Here is a 20,903-nt window from a genome sequence, read left to right on the forward strand (position 1 = left end):
AGCGAACTTCAGATATGCAATACAACATGATTAACCACAGCCACCCTGCTAAATATCACATCCCCATGACTTACATATTTTATAACTGTAAGCTTGTACCTTTTGATCCCCTTCACCCATTTGGACCGCCCCCATCCCATTTTAGACTAACCATAGTGTGTGCAGACACATAGTATGTTGCCCGTAAAAAGTTACCACAACAACAAGAGTGTTCCCTGACTTCCTAAGGAACCAACTGAAATGCACACATACGTCGGGGTTAAAACTGTGAGCGTGCACTCAAACCATGGGTGCACACAAAACTAAGCCAAGACGGAGCAATAAATTATCTGATTGTACATGATCATATAATACTTAGCTAAATACACCATCGGAGAGCCTGCTGAGACCGTGTTGAAACAGTGAAATAAAACTGAAGACTTAGGGTTGTGAAAGCAAAATTTGACTTCAATGCTCATGGGCTAAATAGGTTGACCATAACTGAGGTTCTAGATGGCACAGTAATGTCTCTTTCCTGCCCACAGTTTTAAAAGTGACTCCATTGCTGTGTCAGCTACACTTCCTTTGGAAAGCTATTGACTTTTCCTTTCTGTTGCCTCAATTTTCTTCTGCAGGAGCACAGAGGGATGCAAGTCCAGGTGGGCACCATGCTTTCAACTGATTACCCCGTGAAACACAGCAGGAAAACCTCTTATCTCAGGTTGGAGCTGCCTGTTTAAGAATCTTTTTCTTTATAAAAGGTATAAGGTAGTAAACACAGCTGTAGATAAAGATTTTTGCATTTTCTTGCTGTTTGTTTTAATCTATTGAAATAATATAATTAAGAGAGCACAAAAACGTCTGTAAAATTATACTATCTGCCCATGTGTGTGTATGTTATGCGCCGAGTTTTACCCAGCTCTTGGTGTTTGAATAATCTGAATGGATTTGACTTTAGAAGTGGTTTTTTACATCTTTGCCTACGGTGTTGTCAGATCCTAAAAATACAGTGGCTTAGGATCAATGAACTTTAAAATTCTAAATTAATCTTGGAATTAGGATGTTATTAAAGATGACTTAATCTTCACTCTGGCTATTTCCTTGCCAGAGTTGGATCATTGCGCTGAATTCCTGTCTGCCGATTGCTTTTCTTTTAACTCCACGAGGGGTATTTTTTTTAATTGGAATATTTATATATCTTTAAGAAGAATAAAGGTTTTGTAAATAGTATCACAGCCAAACCTTCCTTTCAAGAAGATGAAATCTGAGTTTAGGATGAAGAATATGACTCAATTCAGTTTGCAAAGACATATAATAATATAATCCCATTTACTTCCTACTTAGATGAATTTGAAGTGTTTTCAGCTGTGGTATATTAAATTCATCTCACAGAGAATAGATTTGAGTGGATACTTAAGGCCTTTTCCGAGCCAGTTATGTTTAAGTTAAATGAATAAACATATTTTTAATGTCTTAATTATAAAAATAAAATGTGCAGAAGTCTATGATCTGCACTATCATTTGGAAATAAACTGGAGAAATCCTATTAGGATGGAATTAAGTGGAGAATAGTTTCCCCCTGTGGGGACTTTTAATTTATTCAGAATATTTCTCTAAGTGTTTGCTAGTGAATCCTTTGAGATTACTTTGGAAGAGACACTCTTGAACTCCAAACACATTTTGCTTGAGGACAAAGGGGTGCTGTAATTAATTTCAGCATGGGAGGAATCTGGCTTTCTACTTATCCTTTCCACCAACTCCCTTCCTGGAAGAGTTCACTGTCAATTTATAAGGGCTTCAGGGGTGCCTGGGTGGCTCATTGGGTTAAAGCCTCTGCCTTCCGCTCAGGTCATGATCTCAGGTTCCTGGGACTGAGCCCCACATCGGGCTCTCTGCTCGGCGGGGAGCCTGCTTCCTCCTCTCTCTCTGCCTGCCTCTCTGCCTACTTGTGATCTCTCTCTGTGTCAAATAAATAAATAAAAATATTTTATAAGGGCTTCAGAGCATTTTAGCTTGGGCCTGGTTAGTTCAGCCTCATGAATATATGGGAAGAACTTTAAACTTAAACTTTAAACTTGAAGTTTAAACCGAAGTTCTTTATTTAAAGTTCTTTAATTCCCAGGTGAGGAATTAAACAGTTTTGCTAACTCAGACGATGAACTGCTTATGAATGTCTGTCCCAAGCCAGTGTGCCCAGCTCTCTGTTGGGAGACACAAAGGCCATTCAGCTGAGTTGCCAAAACCAATGACCAACAACTTGTGATATTTTTGAAAGCCTTCGCCACTTTTGCAACAATCATTCCTCTCTTTTCACCTCATCCCAGTTCGTAGAAACGTATCTCTTCTAAACAAACATCAAACCGAGTATTTCAGGGCTGTTACCTTAAGTTATGAGATGGACTTAGAGCCCTACCTCAGAGAAAGCTCTGAAGCTCCATTGTAAATAAAATTAGTCAGATCCAACTCCATGAAATGTATGACATAACTAGCTTCATTTGTGTTTGAGATTCCTGGGATTGGAAAGTACTCTAGATGGATCATGATCAATAAAGACGTAATAACAGTGAACTGCTCTGGGAGCATTTTTCACTGCGCAGATAAAGAAAAGTAATGAATAAAGCACTGCAAATACAAAGTAAAATAAACCTCAGCCTAATGGGACTTTTAAAAGACAGGGAGTCTGATAAAAATTCCCTAAAGTCAAAAAGCACTGTCTGATTCAAGTTTGCATGTATCGTGCTGGTATCATATTATGGGGTCCTTTATCTACCCAAATTATGTGCATCTGATTCGTGTGCACCACATTTTAAATAAATGAAAAGATAGTTGCCATGTTAAAAAGACCGAAGTACACAAATTAAATCTTTTTGGATGCAATGACTTGTCTGAGCTTGAGCCCAAATGAAAGGATGTTCTGCTTTTCACATGCCTACGAGTAAACAGATTTCCAGATGGGCTAGGGGGAGAGAACTGAGTTTAATGCGGCTATTAAAATTATCTTTCCCACTCATTTCCAAGGCACTCCTCTCGCAAACTCAGTGGCACTAACTTTCCAGTTCAGTGAGTTGTGAGTGACTCTCCTGCCACCTCTCCAGCCACTCATCTAGTTGGAGGGAGGCTTGCTTCTTCAGAACCGTCCTGGAAATAAGGATCCCCCTTGACTACTCCCAGTCACTCCAGGTCAGCAGATTGAACACAGCCGGTTACTCCCCCCAAATCTCCAGATGTTCATCCTGAATCCCCGGAAAAATGGTGACCCGGTGAGAGGAGGGGAGAAGAGTATGAATAGAGAAGGAGTCAAAGAAAGGAGAAAAAAGGGCGTAGGGTGGAAAGGAAGATCTGCTGGAAGCAGACAGAAGGACAGCCACGTAGTCCTGTACTCGTGGACTCGAACCCCGAAGACCAGCCGACGTTGTGCAGCCGGTGACTGTGAGCTTCGGAGACGTTTGCTGTTAGCGCGCCTTTCCTTGCGGACACTGGGTGGCGCTCCTGGTAAAGACTTGCGCTTCTCCTGGGGTCCTGCCCGCTCCCCCCTCTCCCCGCACATGCCACGCCCGCCCCTTCTCGCCCGGTGCAAATTTCGGCTACCGGGAGATGAAATTACTCACATTCTTCCTACGTGTCGCAGTGGGGAGAGCACTTCTGGATAATTTTGATGCCGTGGGGCTATTTCTCCACGACTGGGCCTGTCGGTGGGGTTTAAAAGAGGCAACAGCATCCGGCCTGCTGGCCTGAAAATAAAGTTCCAGGCCTTGGTGATAAAACTACCCACAGTAAGGCAAATGTTGCTACCGACCGAGAGCCGAGATTCCCAGAGCGTGCGCACCCAAAATGTGGATCCGAAGCGGGGGGCCAGGCCCAGATGCCGTGTTCGTGCCTAGAGCCACGATGACTATAGGACTGCGAGGGTAAAAGAAACGGGACTAGATTGGGGTCGGACTCCTTTCAACCTAGAGCTCCCGCTCCCTCCCGCTGCCTATAAGGAAAGGGTAGTGGGAAATGGGGTCCAGCTGGAAAAGAGGCAGAACAAAATCAAGAAAGTTGAGGCTTTGGGCCTTCAGAGGCACCCCCAGATCTGAAGATCTCACACACCAGCAGCCTTTCTTTACACAAGTGGCTTTAGTCTGGCCTGAGGACCAACACTTTAGGAACTGAAACAAAGACCTTAAACCCTTCCCTACCACCCCACTCCTTCTTGTCTTGGATAAAATAGAATTTTTTTTTTCAAGGAAAAAGTGAAATTGAACAAAGTCTAAACTAACTTAACATTGTAATACTGAGTTCACAACCAGATCCCTAACTTCTAAACTCTGTCCACATTCGGCCGTTTCCAACCTCACACTCACTGAAATCTGCCTTCCCCACAAGGTCTAAGGACATAACCACTGTGAGCACAGCTGTATTGACCTTATTTCCCTTCCCGTAGTAACTTTTAAATCTATAACAAATAAAAAGCGGGGCATCGCGGGACCAGCTAAGGCAGCCCTGCTCCCTGTACCACTTGCCTTTGCTAGGAGGTGCTCTGAACCGTCCTGGCATTGCTCTAAGGAAGCCGTTCCTGTAATTAAATAGCAGGATGTGCGTAAGGTGACTCGATGGGCGCCAAAAGCTTCTCCAGAGCAGAGACTGGAAGCCCGATGGGGTTGGCACTGCTTTCCTAACACCCTGTAGTTTTTCACAAATTAAATCTTGGTGGTGAACAGTGGTGTCCAAATCGACAGCATGAGGCGAGGGTGAGTGGACATCCAAGGCTCTGTTTACCTGGGTGACTATCTCAGAGAAGGTCAGGGCTGTGCAGGCCTAAAGCAGGAGTCTTGGGCTGGGGTGGGGATGGGGGTGGAAGAAGATGGGGGGGACTGGGTGGCGGGAGCCTCGCCACACACACCTCCCCTTCCCTGTGCACTCCTGCCCTGAAATTGTCCCCAAAGGGCAGTGCAACAACAGCTGTGGTTTTCCCTGCACCCAGCGCGAAGGGGCAGGCAGTTGGTGGACGGGTGGTACTCCGATTTCCAGTTCTGAGGCTAGGCTGGCACCCTGCTTCGAGTTCCAGATCCCTAGCTCTCCCTCCCAGCCTGTTTTGGGCAGAGTAGCTCCGTGGCCAAGGTAAGGCTAAACTAGCGCTAGACGTAACTAACATAGATACTTTTCTTTGTTGAGAGTGGGTGCATGAAGGAATGAGAGGCCGGACCAGCCCACCCTAGTTGTTGGTTGGAAATCCCAGGTTCTGGGGCTCAGATTCCCTGGAGGTAGATGCTAGGAGTGCTCAAATCAGTACCCAGCTCCTGCAGTTTCCTATTTGAGGGGAATGGGGGGGGTAGTTTGACTTAAGTTAAATTTCTAACGTCCCAGCTGGATCACCACTATAGCAAGAGTGACGTGTCATGAAAAGCAAACCCTGAACCTCAAGTTCCAAGTGTTTGATTATTGAGTCTTTATTCCCTTTGCATATGAGCTAAGGTGTGTTTGCTGCAGGGAAAAAAGGGAAGGAGAATTCAGAAACAGGGACTTGAAAAGTGGAAAGGCAGGCCTTCAGGTGCCACATCCATGGAAGCTAGGAGGGGGCGATTCATGAGCTTCATGCAACTTCCCCGAAGAGTTTTTGTCCCTGTCTACTATCTAGTCTTCTTAGGGTTTCTCCATTCCCACCTGGAGCAATGACAGATCGTAAGTGACCCCTTCACTTCTGCAGGAGTATCTGGCCACTGAACACAGTTATGGACCCTGGAGTCCAAGAGCATCCACACAGCCAAAAATCCTGAACAAAATATGGAGCTGCCTGCTCTTCTTGGGGACCAGCAATTTGGGCACCGTTAAGTTATTTGTGCTGGTGACAATGATATTTTTAAGTGATTGTAGAGGTTTAGGCTTGCAGGAGCTCTCTGCCATTGAAAGCTGGACAGGCAACGTGAATTCTTGAGCATCCTTATCCAGCCCTTGTCTGAGAAGTACTCATCTCGTGCTAAAGAAGTGCTTGCTGAAAATTTGTGTCATTCCCCAAATCACAAATTTTCAATACGGATAAGTTACAACTTGGCTCCCAGCACCCCACTAAGAATATTGTTCTCAGTTCCTTCTCGCTTTGGGTCCTACACCCCTGCTCCCTCCTCTTACTCCCTGATTTGATTCCTCATTTCAATATCAAATGTTCAGCTCCACACACACAATTCCCCCCCCATCAACCCCCCCACCCCTACCCCCACCCCCGCAAGCCCCTGGGGTGGGAAGGTGCAGAACAAGGAAGACCGACCCCCACCTCACCCCCCAAATATGTACTTTCCAAAGCTGCTGATTGGAACACACTGTCTCCAGATATTACTGAGCTGGGTATTGGGGCTTCTGCGTTGTCTTTGGTATTCACTGAAAACAGATTGCCTGAGACCCCCTCCCCCAACAGGCAACAACTACACACATGCGTGCGCGCGCAGAGGCGCGCGCGCGCACACACACACACACACACACACACACTCGCCCCCCCTCCTTTTTTTTTTTTTTCTTTCTCTCTCTCTCTCTTTTTTAAGCAATGCTTTGTTGTGCTAAAACTAGTTGGACGAGTTAGGGTGTTGCTGCTGCTCCCGAGGCCCTGGCCAATGGAACCCGATCCACCCCGCTGTGCGTAAGCGCGCAATTAAGGATTTAACCAAGGCTGTGCTGCGCCTCAGCCATCAGTCAGCCCGCCGGAGACAGAGCCTCCACGACTCCCAGCCTCCTCCTCGCCGCCGCCGCCGCCGCCGCCTCCTCCTTCTCTCCTCCTCCTCCTCTTCCTCCTCCTCCCTCGCTCCCACAGCCATGTCTGCTTAGACCAGAACAGCCCCACAGCCAACTCGGGCAGCAGCCGCCGCCACAGCAGCAAGGACAGCCGCCGCCGGTGAGCGATGACAGGAGTGTTTGACAGAAGGGTCCCCAGCATCCGATCCGGCGACTTCCAAGCTCCGTTCCAGACGTCCGCAGCCATGCACCATCCGTCTCAGGAATCGCCAACTTTGCCCGAGTCGTCGGCCACCGATTCCGACTACTACAGTCCCACGGGGGGAGCCCCACACGGCTACTGCTCTCCTACCTCGGCTTCCTATGGCAAAGCGCTCAACCCCTACCAGTACCAGTACCATGGCGTAAATGGCTCGGCCGGCAGCTACCCCGCCAAAGCTTACGCCGACTACAGCTACGCCAGCCCCTACCACCAGTACGGCGGCGCCTACAACCGCGTCCCGAGCGCCGCCAGCCAGCCAGGTAAGGCGGGGGGCGGAGGCCAGATGCAGGGGGAGCCCGGATTCTGGAGGGGCGAGGTGGGGTGGGAGATTGGGGACCCGCGCCAGCCACTACAGTGGGGGCGCACCCGGCAGAAGGGAGGGGGGCCTGGACTCTGCAACCGAGAGACGTTCTCTACGGCCAGCATTTTAGAGACTCTTGGAAGAATTCTCCCCTCGGGCACCTGGGGGGTGGGGGGCTCTCGAGTCTCTGGATTCCCTAGTTGCCTGGTCTGAAAGGCAACTAATCTGAAATGGGGGTAGGGATGGAAAGACTCAGTCAGTCTGAGTGGCGTTTGCGTAATAAAGGGGAGGTTAGTTGTTGGAATTTTTCGTGAGCGTGCTCCGCTGGTGCGAGTAGGAGTGGAAGGCTGCCTCAAAGACGCTGTCGGGATTAGTCTAAGAGCAGCCACGAGCCAGGGTGGTGTTCCTGTCCCGGGAGCCTGAGGCGGGGGTGGAGGGCTGGGGGGCTGGAGCCCACCAGAGAAAGAAGCCTCGGAGAGCCTTGTGGTTTATCCAGGGCATTTCCAGAAACAAACAGCCATTTAAGGGTGGAGGAGGGCTGCCTAGGGGTGCCCAAAATTTGTCTTCTTCTTCCCCACCTCCTCTCTTTTCGCCCTCCTTGAAACTTAGTTGGAGAGTTTAAGAGTAGGCTAGTGAGCTTGGGCGGTAAGAGAGCGGCATGAGGTCTCCTTGGAGAGGTTTTGCTGGTCAGGTTTGATCTCTTCCCACTAGCACATTAATAATCCTGCTAATATTAGCATCCCCTTCTTTGGCAGAATAGAGACCACAGCCCTCGTTCTCCACCCTTCCTCTCCCAGGAGCTCGCCACACGCAAGCGCGTGTGCACACACACACACACATACACCACTCTACCCCTTCCAGAGATGGGTAGTTTTGATAAGGTGGTACTTTACTGAAAGGGGACTTATGGCCCCAGGATATGTTTGTAAAGCCAGTGTTCAGAAAGTTCTTTTCCTTGTCTATATTCACAACTTGGAGAAATTCGTCCTGATCTGCCGCCCCTTTCCTACGAAAACACCCTACCAATGAATCCTTTTCAATGTGTGACTCTTGCTAAATTTTAAAGAGAGAACCTAGGGGGTGGTATGTCTTCATTCCTTTCAGTGTCTCTGTATTTCGTGCGTAAGTCAAAGATTTTTTTTTTCTTTTGGCCAAGAACTTATTAAGTCTATTTGTAAAAGAAACCAGACACATCTGTGCCCTCGCAGATCTGCAGGGAGATTATGGGGGCTGCATAATCGGCCCTCTGTCTGCCGCGGCCTGGACCTCTTGCTGCTGAATTGAAGGAACATAGTTTGCTTGTGGGTCTTTGAACTTTGGAGACCTCGGTTAGCGTCTTCCCTGCCCCAGCGTCTGGTCTCTGCGGGCGCCCGAACAGACGCCGACAGTGGGGGCGGGAGGGGGGTGTCACGGCCCAGAGCCGCCCCCATTGAAGACCCAGGAGGGGCTGGCCAAGCTCGCCCCAGAAACGGGGGTGAGCGCAGGGTGGGCGTAAAAACAAGTCAGGGTGAAGCAGAAACCGCTCCAAGGGCTAAATCCCAGACGCCCAGAAGGGAGCCGTGCTGTACAAAGAGCTTTGCACAAGCCTACAAAAACCTGAATGAACTGAGTAGGGAATTAATCAAACTACCTGGCTTTTCCATGACTTGGGGGAGGGGCGTATTTCTCTGGGTCTTGCTAAGCCAAAGAGGTGATATGGGGGAAGAGACTGAAGACTGTGTGGTAAAACAAAACAAAACAAAACTCAAGGACTGTATTTGAGGGTTCTGCAAAAGAAACATCTGCGGACAAACTCTAACCGGGTCTATTTTGATTATTTAGAGAAAGAAGTGGCCGAGCCCGAGGTGAGGATGGTGAATGGCAAACCAAAGAAAGTTCGTAAACCCAGGACTATTTATTCCAGCTTTCAGCTGGCCGCGTTGCAGAGAAGGTTTCAGAAGACTCAGTACCTCGCCCTGCCCGAACGCGCCGAACTAGCCGCCTCGCTGGGACTGACGCAAACACAGGTAAATCCCGCAGCGGTGGGGCCCGAGCCCCGCCTCGGCTGCAAGGCTGGCTGGGCCGCGCGGTTCCGTCCCGACCCGCGGCAACCGATTCCATAGCACCGCGAGAAACTCACAGACAGAGAGCCGCGGACCCCGCGCCCTTACCTCCATGACTCCATGAGTCAGGCTGGGTGTTGCCGCCGTGTGACGGTGGGGTTAAGGGATGGAGACGCCGTTTATCCTCCCGCTTCGGGCCTCCAGGGGCGAGGGGCCAATTTCCTAGATTGGAAACAAGGGGAGGGCCATTTCGAGGACACTCTCGAAGCCTGGAGAAGTTGGTTCTCTGAACAATGCAGAGCCTTTCGGGGAGAGCAGGGCCCGGCGGCCTCGCGGTGGTCTCGGGCGCGAAGGTCGCCTCCGGCTGGAAGGTTGAAGGGTCACGCCCTGCTCCAGCGGAGCTCTAGGCCGTGGCAACCTGAGGGTCGCAAAGTGGGGGGCGCTGTTGTGCGGGGAAATCGTCCTGGGTCGTCCCATTCCCTTCACTCCCTCTTCAGACCTGCTGGGGCCCATTTAAAAAAAAAAACAAAAAAACAAAAACAAAAAAACACTACAATAATAATGTTCGAATCTCCACCCAGAGCTGCAGGCGCCTTCTGACCTTTGGAAGCTGAGGAGGGAGTGGGGGGAGTTGGGCGGGAGATTGGGACACTGCTCCTTTCCCCCACACTGGCGCGAGCACAGCCAGCCCCAAGCCCTCGCGCGCGGCTCTCGGGCCATTGTTTTGGGGACGCTTGCTGCGCCGCGTTGAGTGCGCGCTGCGCAGGCTCACACGTGGGCGCACGCCGCCCGGGACACTTGCGGCCCCCTCCCCCAGCCCAAACAGAAACTAAAGCCTCGGAGTCCTGCCCTCGCAGGGAACGGTGAGCATCTGGCCGGTCAGGTTGTCCTCCGGGATCCCAGATCCAGGCTTGGCCTCAGGCCGGGCCCGCTGACCTTAGGCCGCAAGCTGCGGGGAGAGGCCAGGTCCGTGCCACCTGGGGGCCCAAGATGCTTCCACCAGGCAAGGCGCGGGCGGCCTCTGAGTGACCCGGTAACGTGTGCCTTTGTTCCCCCACCCAGGTGAAAATCTGGTTTCAGAACAAAAGATCCAAGATCAAGAAGATCATGAAAAACGGGGAGATGCCCCCGGAGCACAGTCCCAGCTCCAGCGACCCTATGGCGTGTAACTCGCCGCAGTCTCCGGCGGTGTGGGAGCCCCAGGGCTCGTCCCGCTCGCTCAGCCACCACCCTCATGCCCACCCTCCGACCTCCAACCAGTCCCCCGCGTCCAGCTACCTGGAGAACTCGGCTTCCTGGTACCCGAGCGCAGCCAGCTCAATCAATTCCCACCTGCCGCCGCCCGGCTCCTTACAGCACCCGCTGGCGCTGGCCTCCGGGACACTCTATTAGACAGGCGGCTTTCTCTTGCTCTCTTTTTTGGGACTGCTGTGTTTTGCTGTTCTAGAAAATCATAAAGAAAGGAATTCATTTGGGGAAGTTTGGAAAACGGAAACAAAAAAGATTCATGTGTAAAGCTTTTTTTTGCATGTAAGTTATTGCATTTCAGAGGACCCTCGTTCCCCCTTTTTTTACAGACGAACTTTTTTTGCGCAACTGTGGACACTATCAATGGTGCCTTGAAATCTATGACCTCAACTTTTCAAAAGACTTTTTTTCAATGTTATTTTAACCATGTAAATAAGTGTAGATAGAGGAATTAAACTGTATATTCTGGATAAATAAAATTATTTCGACCATGAAAGCCAAATGTTTCTTAAAAATACTCCTTTTGCCCTCCTTATAATGGGCTAGTGATGTTTTATGCAGGCAATTAAAGGAAGACATGCTCTGCAGAGATCCAATAAGGCAAAAAGGAAAACAGAAATTGGGGCTGCATGGAGGCAAAACTGTACCCGTGTGTCGGATGCTGTACTTTATGTGTCTATATACATATGTGGCCTGTTTATAGTACTGCCATAAAATATATATAGGTTTTTTTTTCCCTAACCACAAAAACATTTAGATAATTTTAAGTTTAACCCCGAGATTGTTTCAGGTAGAGAGTAATGCTTGAATCTAAAGCTGGTCCTCCCACCCCGTGTGAGAGTAAAAAAAGCTGCAGAAATCCATCAATAACCACTCCAAATTCTGAGCTCAAAGCAATTATCATGCACAAACCCCCCCCCCCCCCCACAACCTCTGTGTATTGGCAGAGCAATTAGACAAATTACACTCCCTTCAAATGGGCGCTTCCAGAGATGAGGAAAAGAAGAAGAAGAAGAGGAAGAAGAAAAAGAAGAAAATTTTCCTTCCTATTACATTTTTTTAAAAACCTGAAATGTTAGCATGGCAAATGGTAGTGTCTCAGACTCCTTGGTAAAGGATTATAAATTTTATTCGGGCTCTTTTCTGAGAAAGGGAAGGATCACAGGACCTGAGAAGGATGATAAACATAAATCAGTAGGGCAAGCAGAGCATGATGGGTAGGGGCATTCCTTCTCCTGCCAAGAGAAGGAATTGTGGGGTGAAGGACAGGAATGACAGCGTCTGGGCTCAGTTTTGATTTCATCTTGTGTGACATAATATTGTATATTTTTCCCCCCTCCATCCTCTTTACCACTGCGGTTTTTTCAGGAAGGAGGTCTTTCTGCATTGCTTTTACCTAAAACAGTGGCATAGTGGTCCCAAAGGATGGGAAATTGAATATTTGTAGGGATTTCTCCTTTGTGAAGCAGTCTTTGGGGCAGAGAGGAAGGACTTGCGGCAACCTTGGCCTATGTCTCATCCTTCTTGGGCCTCTGTGCATAGATATCAACACCGTGACCACGGCTACAGCCTGGTCAGGGCTTGCTCTCTGGCCTGGCTTGTGGGCATCTCTTGTCGTTTAGTGTGCCTGACTTTGTTTCCTTGGGACACCAAGGGAAATCCTATGTTGGAAATTACAAGATGCGTGAGATATATTTTACAGCTAGGAAGTCGGCAGCAATAAATGTGACAAGAGTCTTTTTAAGTGTGTGTGGGGGGGTAGAGATTAGCACATAAAAAATTACATCCTGTCATCTGAGGATTTCTGAGAAGGTTCTTCCAGGGTTGGGAAACTAGACCTGAAAAGGCACGCTGCGCGCCCGGAGGGGAATTTACCACTGTGTTCGCTCTTTCCCCTCTCTCCCTTACCCTCCTCCCCATTTCCCCAATTCCCTCCCTTTCTAGCCTGCCGTTTCGATAAGGGCTAGGGCCTAGGGGTAGGAGTTCTCTGGTCCCAGGCTCCCCCGGCCAGGCCCCGGGGCAGCACGCGGCAGGGCCTGGGCGGTGGACTCCTTCTCCTCCCCCACCCCAAAGCCCAAGCGGCCGCTTCTCTGGTAGCAGCTTTCCTCCTGTCGGTTCTCCTCCAGCTCCTCCTTTCTCCCAAGAAGTTCCGGAGGGCGACTCGCTCCGGGACAGGCCGTGCGAACCCCCACTTTGTTTTCCGCACTGGCAGAGAATGGGAGGACCGCAGGGAAGAAGTGGAGGGATCTACTTTCTGCTTTTTTCTTCGCTTGTAAAGATTTGAGGAGTTTCCTTTACACCGAAGCGAGCGCTTCATATCCGGGGAATCCAGCTTTGAGAAAGCCTGCGCGGGCGGTTTGGGAGCTCCACCTTTCCCGTGCGCCCCCGGGTGCGCGTTTGGAGAGGCCGGCGGGGGCACACCCACTGCACACCTCTAACATTTCCCATCCACTGGCCGCCTGAGAGTGGCAGGAATGTGCTTGGAACATGCTCTTTACCTTTCTGCACAGGAAGAGGGCAGATATTTTTTCCAGCCGTCCTCCTCATCTCCGCCCTCCCTTCCTGGCTTATGAAAAGGGGACCCCTTCTCTGCCATCCCGAGTCACCGGACTCGGCCAAGCTGAAGGACGGGCGACTTCGAATTGTTTGCGGGGAAAGAAGGGAAACTCTTCTTTCCTGACCACCCTTCCTGATCACCCAGCCTTGACGCTGCCTGGTGTTAAGGACACTAGTCTTGCAACGCCGGCGGGCATCACGCCGCGCAGACAGACTCGGTTTCAGGATTCCTTTGCTTGTGCTAACCTCACTTCTTCCACTCGCAATGGTCTCTTCTCTCGCGGGTTTTTTTTTTTTTTTTAAGTTGGTCTGAGAGCCATGGACAAAAATATTCTGGCAAACCATTCTGCAGCGGGTTTTCCCTGGCACCATGGGGATTCTCCCAGGAGAATTTAACTCCCTGCAGTCCTGCGCCCAAGGATGTAAAAATAACAGATCTCCAGCGAAGTCTAAAAATATCTGTGTGATGTTTCTCTCCCTTGCCCTTCCTCCCACCTTCCCTCTTTCTCTCCATTGTTTATTCTTGTATCTAATAGAAACGTACTATTCCCCTAGCATAGCTACAGTCTGTCTGACACCACTCTCCTGGGGTCTCCGTGTGTCCCTTCCGGTCCCGACTTGCCTAGCTTTCAATCTAGGTCTCCCAAGATGTTAAGCCCAACCCAAAATTTAATTTTCTTTACCGTGGGCCTCTTCACCATCCCCACCATACTCCCAAGCCTCTACCCCTATTTTCAGACCTCCTCACAAAGCCCAGGAGGTCCGGGGCTTGCCGGCAGGGCCAACGTGATTCCTTGGTGCCCTGCCCGCCTCCTGGGCCCTCCGGTAAAAGATCTGATAAATTGGTCTTTGTTTGAAGCTCGTGTTGGGTTAGGCGGATTTCTGCCCCCCCCCTTTTTCCTGGCGGCCACCTCCTTGTGGAATAGGGGGCGGCCTGGGGAGCCGAGAGAAGCCGCATTCCTGTGGGTGCCAGGCGGCTCCAGTGCTGAGCCACAGGGCCTGAGACACACACACAGAGGAACCCGCAGACCTCGCTGTCCTTGATCTCTCGCTCTCACTCTCTCCCTCTTTCTCTCCCTCCCGTTGGGGAACCCACCGGGAGGCTGTCAACCCACACACAGATCCACCCAGGTCTCGGCCTCGGGCAGGAGCGTGTTGACCCGCACAGCAAACATACGCACACACCCCCTCCTGGGGACATCGGCCAGGCCAGGATCTCCCCGCCCATGCCAATCCTTTCTCTCCCGCCCCTTATCCCACAATCCCAGACGCGCCGGCTGGCCTCCTTTGGCTCCTTTGATCCCACCGGACGCCCCACGGCTCGCGGCGTCCTGGCCGCGCCAGCCCAGGAGTCGCCCACAGCGCGCCAAGGCCTGGCGGTGCTCGCCTCCTCCCGGCGCGCCCAACTGCTTACTCCGGCCTGACACCACTGGGTCTCCAGAGCTCCCCCGCCCTGAGCGCAAGGGATGCCTCCTGGAGCACTGCCCCCTGACCCCCCGCCCTCCGTCAGCGCTTCCTTTTATTCGAGGAGAGGACCTTTAGGGCTACCCAACCACCACCCTCCCCGCCTCATCCCCGCAAGCCCTTGGATCGCGCGCCTCCCACTGGTCGCTGGGATCTCGCCAACCCCGAGCGCTCCAGCCCTCTCCAGAGGCACGCCCTGAGGACAGAGGCCCTCCGGCACCTCTGGGAAGCGCGCCACGACGGCGGATCCGCCTGCGGTCACCCCTCTCCTCCACCCTCCAGCGCCCCCTCCCACAGAGGCTGGGTGGAGGCTTCCGCCTCGCGTGAGGTTGGGGAGGGGGCGCTGCGGCTCGCTCCCGCCCTCCGCTCGCGTTCCCAGGTGGCCTGCGGTCCTTGCATATTGTACTCGGTTTTTTCGGAGTCACAGCCAAACTCTGGGCCTCGAAAACAGCCCAAATAGCGGTAGCACGTGTGGGATTGGCTAAATATTTTTCTACATAGCCTTGCCGCCCCCCCCCCCGCCCCATCCGCGTTTTCTATTGCATCTGACAAGCTTTCGGTTCCCCTGTTGTACAGGGCAGAAAGTATACATCGCATCTACTGCGGAGGGGCGGGGGGCGGGGGGAACCTTCCCCTTCAATCATCCAAGGCTGCCAGCGGAAATGCAATAACCTGTTTTATAGGTCGAGCTCTAACAGTGAAGATAGGAACCAGGGGAATTTACGTGCATCTGTCTTTAAAGGGGATGAGAGTCTTGTTTTGCAGCAATTAATGTTTCTGTTCTTTTGTTCGTTGGGACTTCGTATTTACTTCTGATTTATGGGGGTCTGTAGGAGTCTTTGCCAAAAGTGCATGAATTATTAAGTCTGTCCCACATCCTTAAACCAAGATTTATATAAAACCGTGAAATACCACGCGTTACGACCTTTCCCACAGGAAGGGAAAAAATGGCTTCATAACACCATTCTACACACGCGCGCGCGCACACACACACACACACCTCCTCCAAGTTTCAGTAGTGATTCTATCTCCACCATACACAGTCTAGTGTGTGTGTGTTGTTGTTGTTGTTGTTTGAAGAAGTGGGTGGGGGTGAAGGGCGATAAACAGTTCCCAAGCTATGATTTAAAAAAAAAAAAAAAACAAAAACTTTTTTTTTTTCTTGCAAAGGTGAGAAGACAGAAATCTGCCACTGGAAACTTATTGTCATCCAAGGACTATTTCTGCCACTTACCACTTGCAAGGTGGGATATAGTGGTAGGGGAGGAGGCAGGATATGGACTCAACTTTCATCTATAAGTAGGGGTCACTAAACAGGGAACATTTCATTATTGCCTTTAAATTCATAGGACCCAGGAAGCCTGCTTGTCACCTTGGGGGCTGGCCCTGGTTGGGCAGCTCCCAGGTCTGTGAGGTGTTGGGAGGAGGAAGAATAATCACGTATGTTCCAGAGCCTGGCAAAGATGCCCAGGAAATTCTCTGTAGTCAAGGTGGAAAATTGAGGTCCTAGTGATATAAGGACATCCTCCCCATCCCCACCCCCCAACCAGGAACAAGAACTAGGCTCCAGAAGTTTCAGCCAGGGCAGGGCTTAGCCTCTTTGTAAGCAACAGCTAGAACCCAGGGTTCACCTCAGTCTGGGACAGCAGAGTACCCCAGTCTCCCTCCAGACAGTCTTGCTCTAACTCTGACTCCCTCTCTCTAGGGTCCCTCCTGTTTTAAGAGACTGATCTTGCTTTTTTACAACCATGTCTGGGAGCAGGAACAATCCTTTATCAAAAATATTCGACTTTCTGGAATCTAGAAAAAACCACATCAGTGACTTAGAGCAATAGAAGCTAGTTTATATGCGGGGTGTTAATTAATAAAAGTTAATGATAGGATTAAAACCAATAGTCAGCCTAGCCAAGTGGAGGAGACAGCTTCCCAGCCGGCTTTATTTAATTAGCAGCAATTAATACGTTTTCTGCTAATATCCTTTAGGACTCTCAATGACTTGTTCTCTGTGAAAGAGAATGGAGATGGAGCTCAGGAACACTTACAAGCACACAAGGCATTTTGCTCTGATGACAAGAGAGATTGCAAATTCATTTAAGCAAATGTTCATAAACAAGTGACAGGCACACTCTGAGGCAGCCTTGGTGGAAACAATCGTGAAACTGACAAATGTTCTTTGCTTGGGGGAAGGGCTTTTTTCTTTTTTAAGCAAGGAAATGCTTTAGCAGAGAGGGAAAACAAAGACAGGAGGCAGAGAAAGGTAAGAAAGAAAGGAAAAAAGAAAGAGAAAAATTATTCCAGACTCCAGGCAGAAGCACATGCAGCAGCCCTTGCAAACACATCAGCTCTACACATATTGAAGATTTGTACAAGTAATGCTTCAGACCACTGATTTGCTATTTTCTTAATTCCCGCTCTTCTTTTTCCATATGAATCAAACAGTCTTTTGTCCTTCAGGGTTTGATTTGATCGCTACCGTTCACATTTCACTTTTGTATTTTCCTCTTCCTATACCATTACTCATTGAGTGCCCTGTGAAATTACAATCGTACATTTTCAACTCAGCAACCCATTTGCAGTGCAAAAATAGGGTCTAAATAATGGCTGAATTAGCCCTACTGGACAGTTTCAGATGTAACACTCTGTAATAATTATATTGCAGGCTGGATTAGGATGCTATTATCATAATCTGGACGTTTACAATTATCTGTAATTTGCAAAGATGCGCCAGGTCTTGATTACAGCAGTTTTTTTTTTTTTTTTTTTTGTATCACGCTAACCATCACTAAACAGTGACAGTAATAACAGCTAATTTTGCTGGCAATATAAGAGGTGCTGGGGTGTGCAAACAATTTCACACCTGGATGTGCTCACTCAACCAAGAATATAGAGAAAGAGCTTCTGCCCTGAGACTCAGACAAATATTCTCCTCTGCTTCTGTTCAGTATAGATTTCTAGACCCTGATCATTGCTTAAGAGATTTTCACTGGTGGTAAGTTTTTATTTCTTCCATACTTGAAGGCACCGTTCATGTTTCTCGTCTCACACTTTCCAAGCTCTATGTGTTGCTGTTATGATTTATTATAGACTGCAACTTTGCTTTATAGATTTTTCAGTTCTGACCTTTTATCCCCCTTTAACAGTGAAAGGGTTGCTCTGGTGAGGAAAAGGGTTCGGGTGAGATTGGGATCCTTAAGAACTCGGTATGTCTTTTTTGCTTTCTGTGCTATTTATTGATGTATGTGGTGCAGCTTGTGCCTGGAGACTGCGAAAAAGACCAGGTTTCTGTAAGGTGTGAAGGGAGCCCGCTGGAGATTCCAAGCTAAAATCTATTTGGAAATTGTTACTCAAAGCTAGCCCTAGGCGAATTTAAGATCTTTACCTGTGCCGGTGATTTTAAGTTTGGGGGCATCGAGAGAGCCAACGGCGCTCGCCACAATGCTCCTTCAGTATCACAGGTACGCGGACTTCTGCAAAGGCAGGTGTCGTCTGCGTCTCTCGACCGCAGAGCCCCTTCGACATTTCCCTCCACTTGGGAGAAAGTTTCCGGAATAACTGGCCCCTGAAACCCTTCAGGGCTCTTTTGCAAGGCCTGTGCCTCCAGCCGATGAAGGTGGGGGGGGGGGGGGGGGAAGGCGGGGGAGGGGCGGGATACGGTTCGTACAGCTATAGCCCGCGGGGCCCGAACGCTGCGACCTTGGGGTTGGAGGGGAATGATTGGCTGAGACACAGAACCGAGCTGTGGAGCCCAGGAACCAGTCGGATGTAGAAACGCACCGAGGAAGACTCTCGCAAGAAGCGGTGCTGTTCTATCTATAGATGACGCTGTTTCCTGACCCTGTAGACACTGGAAGCAGCTAGAGATGTTAAGTGCAGGATCCTGAGAAGTCTTTGGCTCCCTCACCCCTGTGCAGAAAGGCCTTTCTCTGGCGGCGGGAATCTTTGGACTAAATTGTGTCAAAAGATAATGAGATGCTTACTGGCGCCGAGAAGAAATTTCCCCCCTTCCCCTCACCCCCGCAGCCATTGTTCTCTCGTTCTTTTTTTACCTGGAAAATATGGTCAGAACGAGGCTCTAGAACGCCAACTCCGGGGAAGTTCGAACGTGGGGAGGCGTTGTAGGCACCGCAACTGGGCGATGCCTTTTACCCACGCCCCTCCTACCGGTCTGGTCTCTGTCCTCTCTCGATCTCTCTCTCTCTCATCAGTTTACTATGGGGTCAATACTTTCTAAAGAGCGAAAATATTAACCCTTTAGGTTCAGAGGACCCGGAGGAAGCCCAGTCCCAAGGATAGTTCTTGGGAGGACCCCTCGCAGAATTTCTTGTTTAATTAAACTCAAGTTGAGAGATAGATCGTTACAGGCATATCATGACAGCACCTCCAATGTGTTAAAATGCATTTGCTGGGTTTCAGAATTCCATGCACTCACAGTGGTTTGGCATACGTCTGGTAGATTTTTTTTTTTTTTTAAGAAAAATTAGTGTTGGTTTCGATGTATGGTAGCTTTTTCTCTAACGTAATTTGAATAATTCAGCAAAGCCCCACTACCAGCTGTACTTCTGCAGCCTCTTCCATTCTTTTCAGCATTATAATTTTGGTTAATTTTCAATTTTAGGTCCTACGTCTCTGCAATTTGTGTATGAATAACAGAATAATTTCCCTCTTTTGTTTCGCCTTTCCTGTTCCTGAATCTAAATAAAGATGGCTTTTTAGTATTAAAAGTGGAAGAAAATTACAGGTAATTATCTTTGACGGTAAAAACGCTGTAATCAGCGGGCTACATGAAAAATTACTCTAATTATGGCTGCATTTAAGAGAATGGAAAAAAACCTTCTTGTGGATAAAAACCTTAAATTGTCCCCAATGTCTGCTTCAAATTGGATGGCACTGCAGCTGGAGGCTTTGTTCAGAATTGATCCTGGGGAGCTACGAACCCAAAGTTTCACAGTAGGAAGGGGGAAAAAAGAAAAGAAAACATTTTTCCTAATGTAACAATGCGAATGCTAGAAAATGACAAGACTGATCGGTTTTAAACCATTCTGAGACTGACTGAGCGTGGAAGTTGCTCAACAAAAAAAGGAACGGGTATATTGGTAAGTAGTCTTTGCTTTGTGTCTAATTATAGTGACTGTCCTTTTGCACGACTGTATGTCGCTGTCATTATATGGAGCACTCTGAGTATCTCTATTGACTTCTGATAAATGGCTCAGTGGTTTCAAGGTTCATAATTTGAAGGATGCCCAGGTCTGTAGCCATTAATTCTCGCAGTATGGGGCTTCCTGCTTGTATGACGAAAGGGCTTTTCATTTTCATTATTTCTGTGCTTTCCACAAGATCGGAAGGATGTATTTCATCCAGGATCATGCATTTTCCTACCTAGCTAGCTTGCAAAGGGTGTAAACATGAAATAGTTATAATTGTGCGTTTACTTTTTTTTTCTTGTATTCTTTGCTCTTGTTTTTAAAAAAACAAAACAAAAAACTGCTTCCAAACAAAGACAAGTACAGCTATATTATTTTGGCCAAGGGAAGGAAAAGGAGAGCATTCGGTTTCTGTACTGGGAACTACTGGATGTCTAGAAGTTAACCTGGGAGAGATCATTCCAGTATTGTTGTTGTTGTTGTTTTTAAATAAATAAATGTGTAGAAATTACAATAAAAATATAATATATAGAGGAAGCTGAGAAAACATCCACGTTTAATGTTAAAGTACTTAAGGCAAAGGCTAGTGCTGCAAACTGACATCTTTGCAGGCACTTGATGTTTATATATAGGGCTTCCCATATTAGGAAATAGGAATTCTTTTAAGAGTGATAGAAAATATACGGGGAGGGTAGGAGGAGGGGGTGGTGAGATAGAGACACACAGAGAGAAATATACAGGACACTCCCAGCGTTTTGTGGCTTTTACTCCATATATGAAAGAAGACAAAACCATACAAAGTATATGTACAACTAAAATTCAACAATATATACAGAAATGTTTCTCAATATAAACGTCCCTATTAGCTTAGTGAATGCCACCAATTCACCTAGTAAAGGTATCAAAGCAATAGAATGGTGATTTTGGTTGTTTCTTCTGTCTTTCCTGATTCCAGTTCAGGGTTGGGGGGGGTGGGGAAAGAGTGGTTCTGTTTTGTTGTTGCTCTTGTTGTTTTTCAACATCATCATTCTTGCTCATTGCATTTTGATAAAACATGCAGCGTTTCCTTTGTGGCAATGTTCTAATCTTACAGCTGATTTTTCCTTTTTCTTTAGAGAAGGGCTGTTATGTGAGGGTTTTTTCTTTTGCTTGCTTTCTCTTTTCTTTTTCTTGTTTTTTTTTTCTTTTCCTTCCTTCCTTCCTTC

At 48.7% G+C, this 20,903-nt stretch overlaps 1 protein-coding gene across 1 annotated transcript; it reads left to right on the forward strand.

The window, feature by feature from the left end:
- The first annotated feature begins 6,524 nt into the window (after positions 1 to 6,524).
- DLX5 (distal-less homeobox 5) lies at positions 6,525 to 11,047 on the forward strand. Its single transcript, XM_032305607.1, has 3 exons — positions 6,525 to 7,206; positions 9,069 to 9,253; positions 10,352 to 11,047. The coding sequence occupies exons 1-3, from the start codon at positions 6,852 to 6,854 to the stop codon at positions 10,679 to 10,681; spliced, it is 870 nt and encodes a 289-aa protein (XP_032161498.1). The 5' UTR covers positions 6,525 to 6,851; the 3' UTR covers positions 10,682 to 11,047.
- The last annotated feature ends 9,856 nt before the right edge of the window (positions 11,048 to 20,903 follow it).

This window comes from Mustela erminea, chromosome 11 (assembly GCF_009829155.1).
Source record: "Mustela erminea isolate mMusErm1 chromosome 11, mMusErm1.Pri, whole genome shotgun sequence".
In the NCBI taxonomy this organism is placed as follows: domain Eukaryota; kingdom Metazoa; phylum Chordata; class Mammalia; order Carnivora; family Mustelidae; genus Mustela; species Mustela erminea.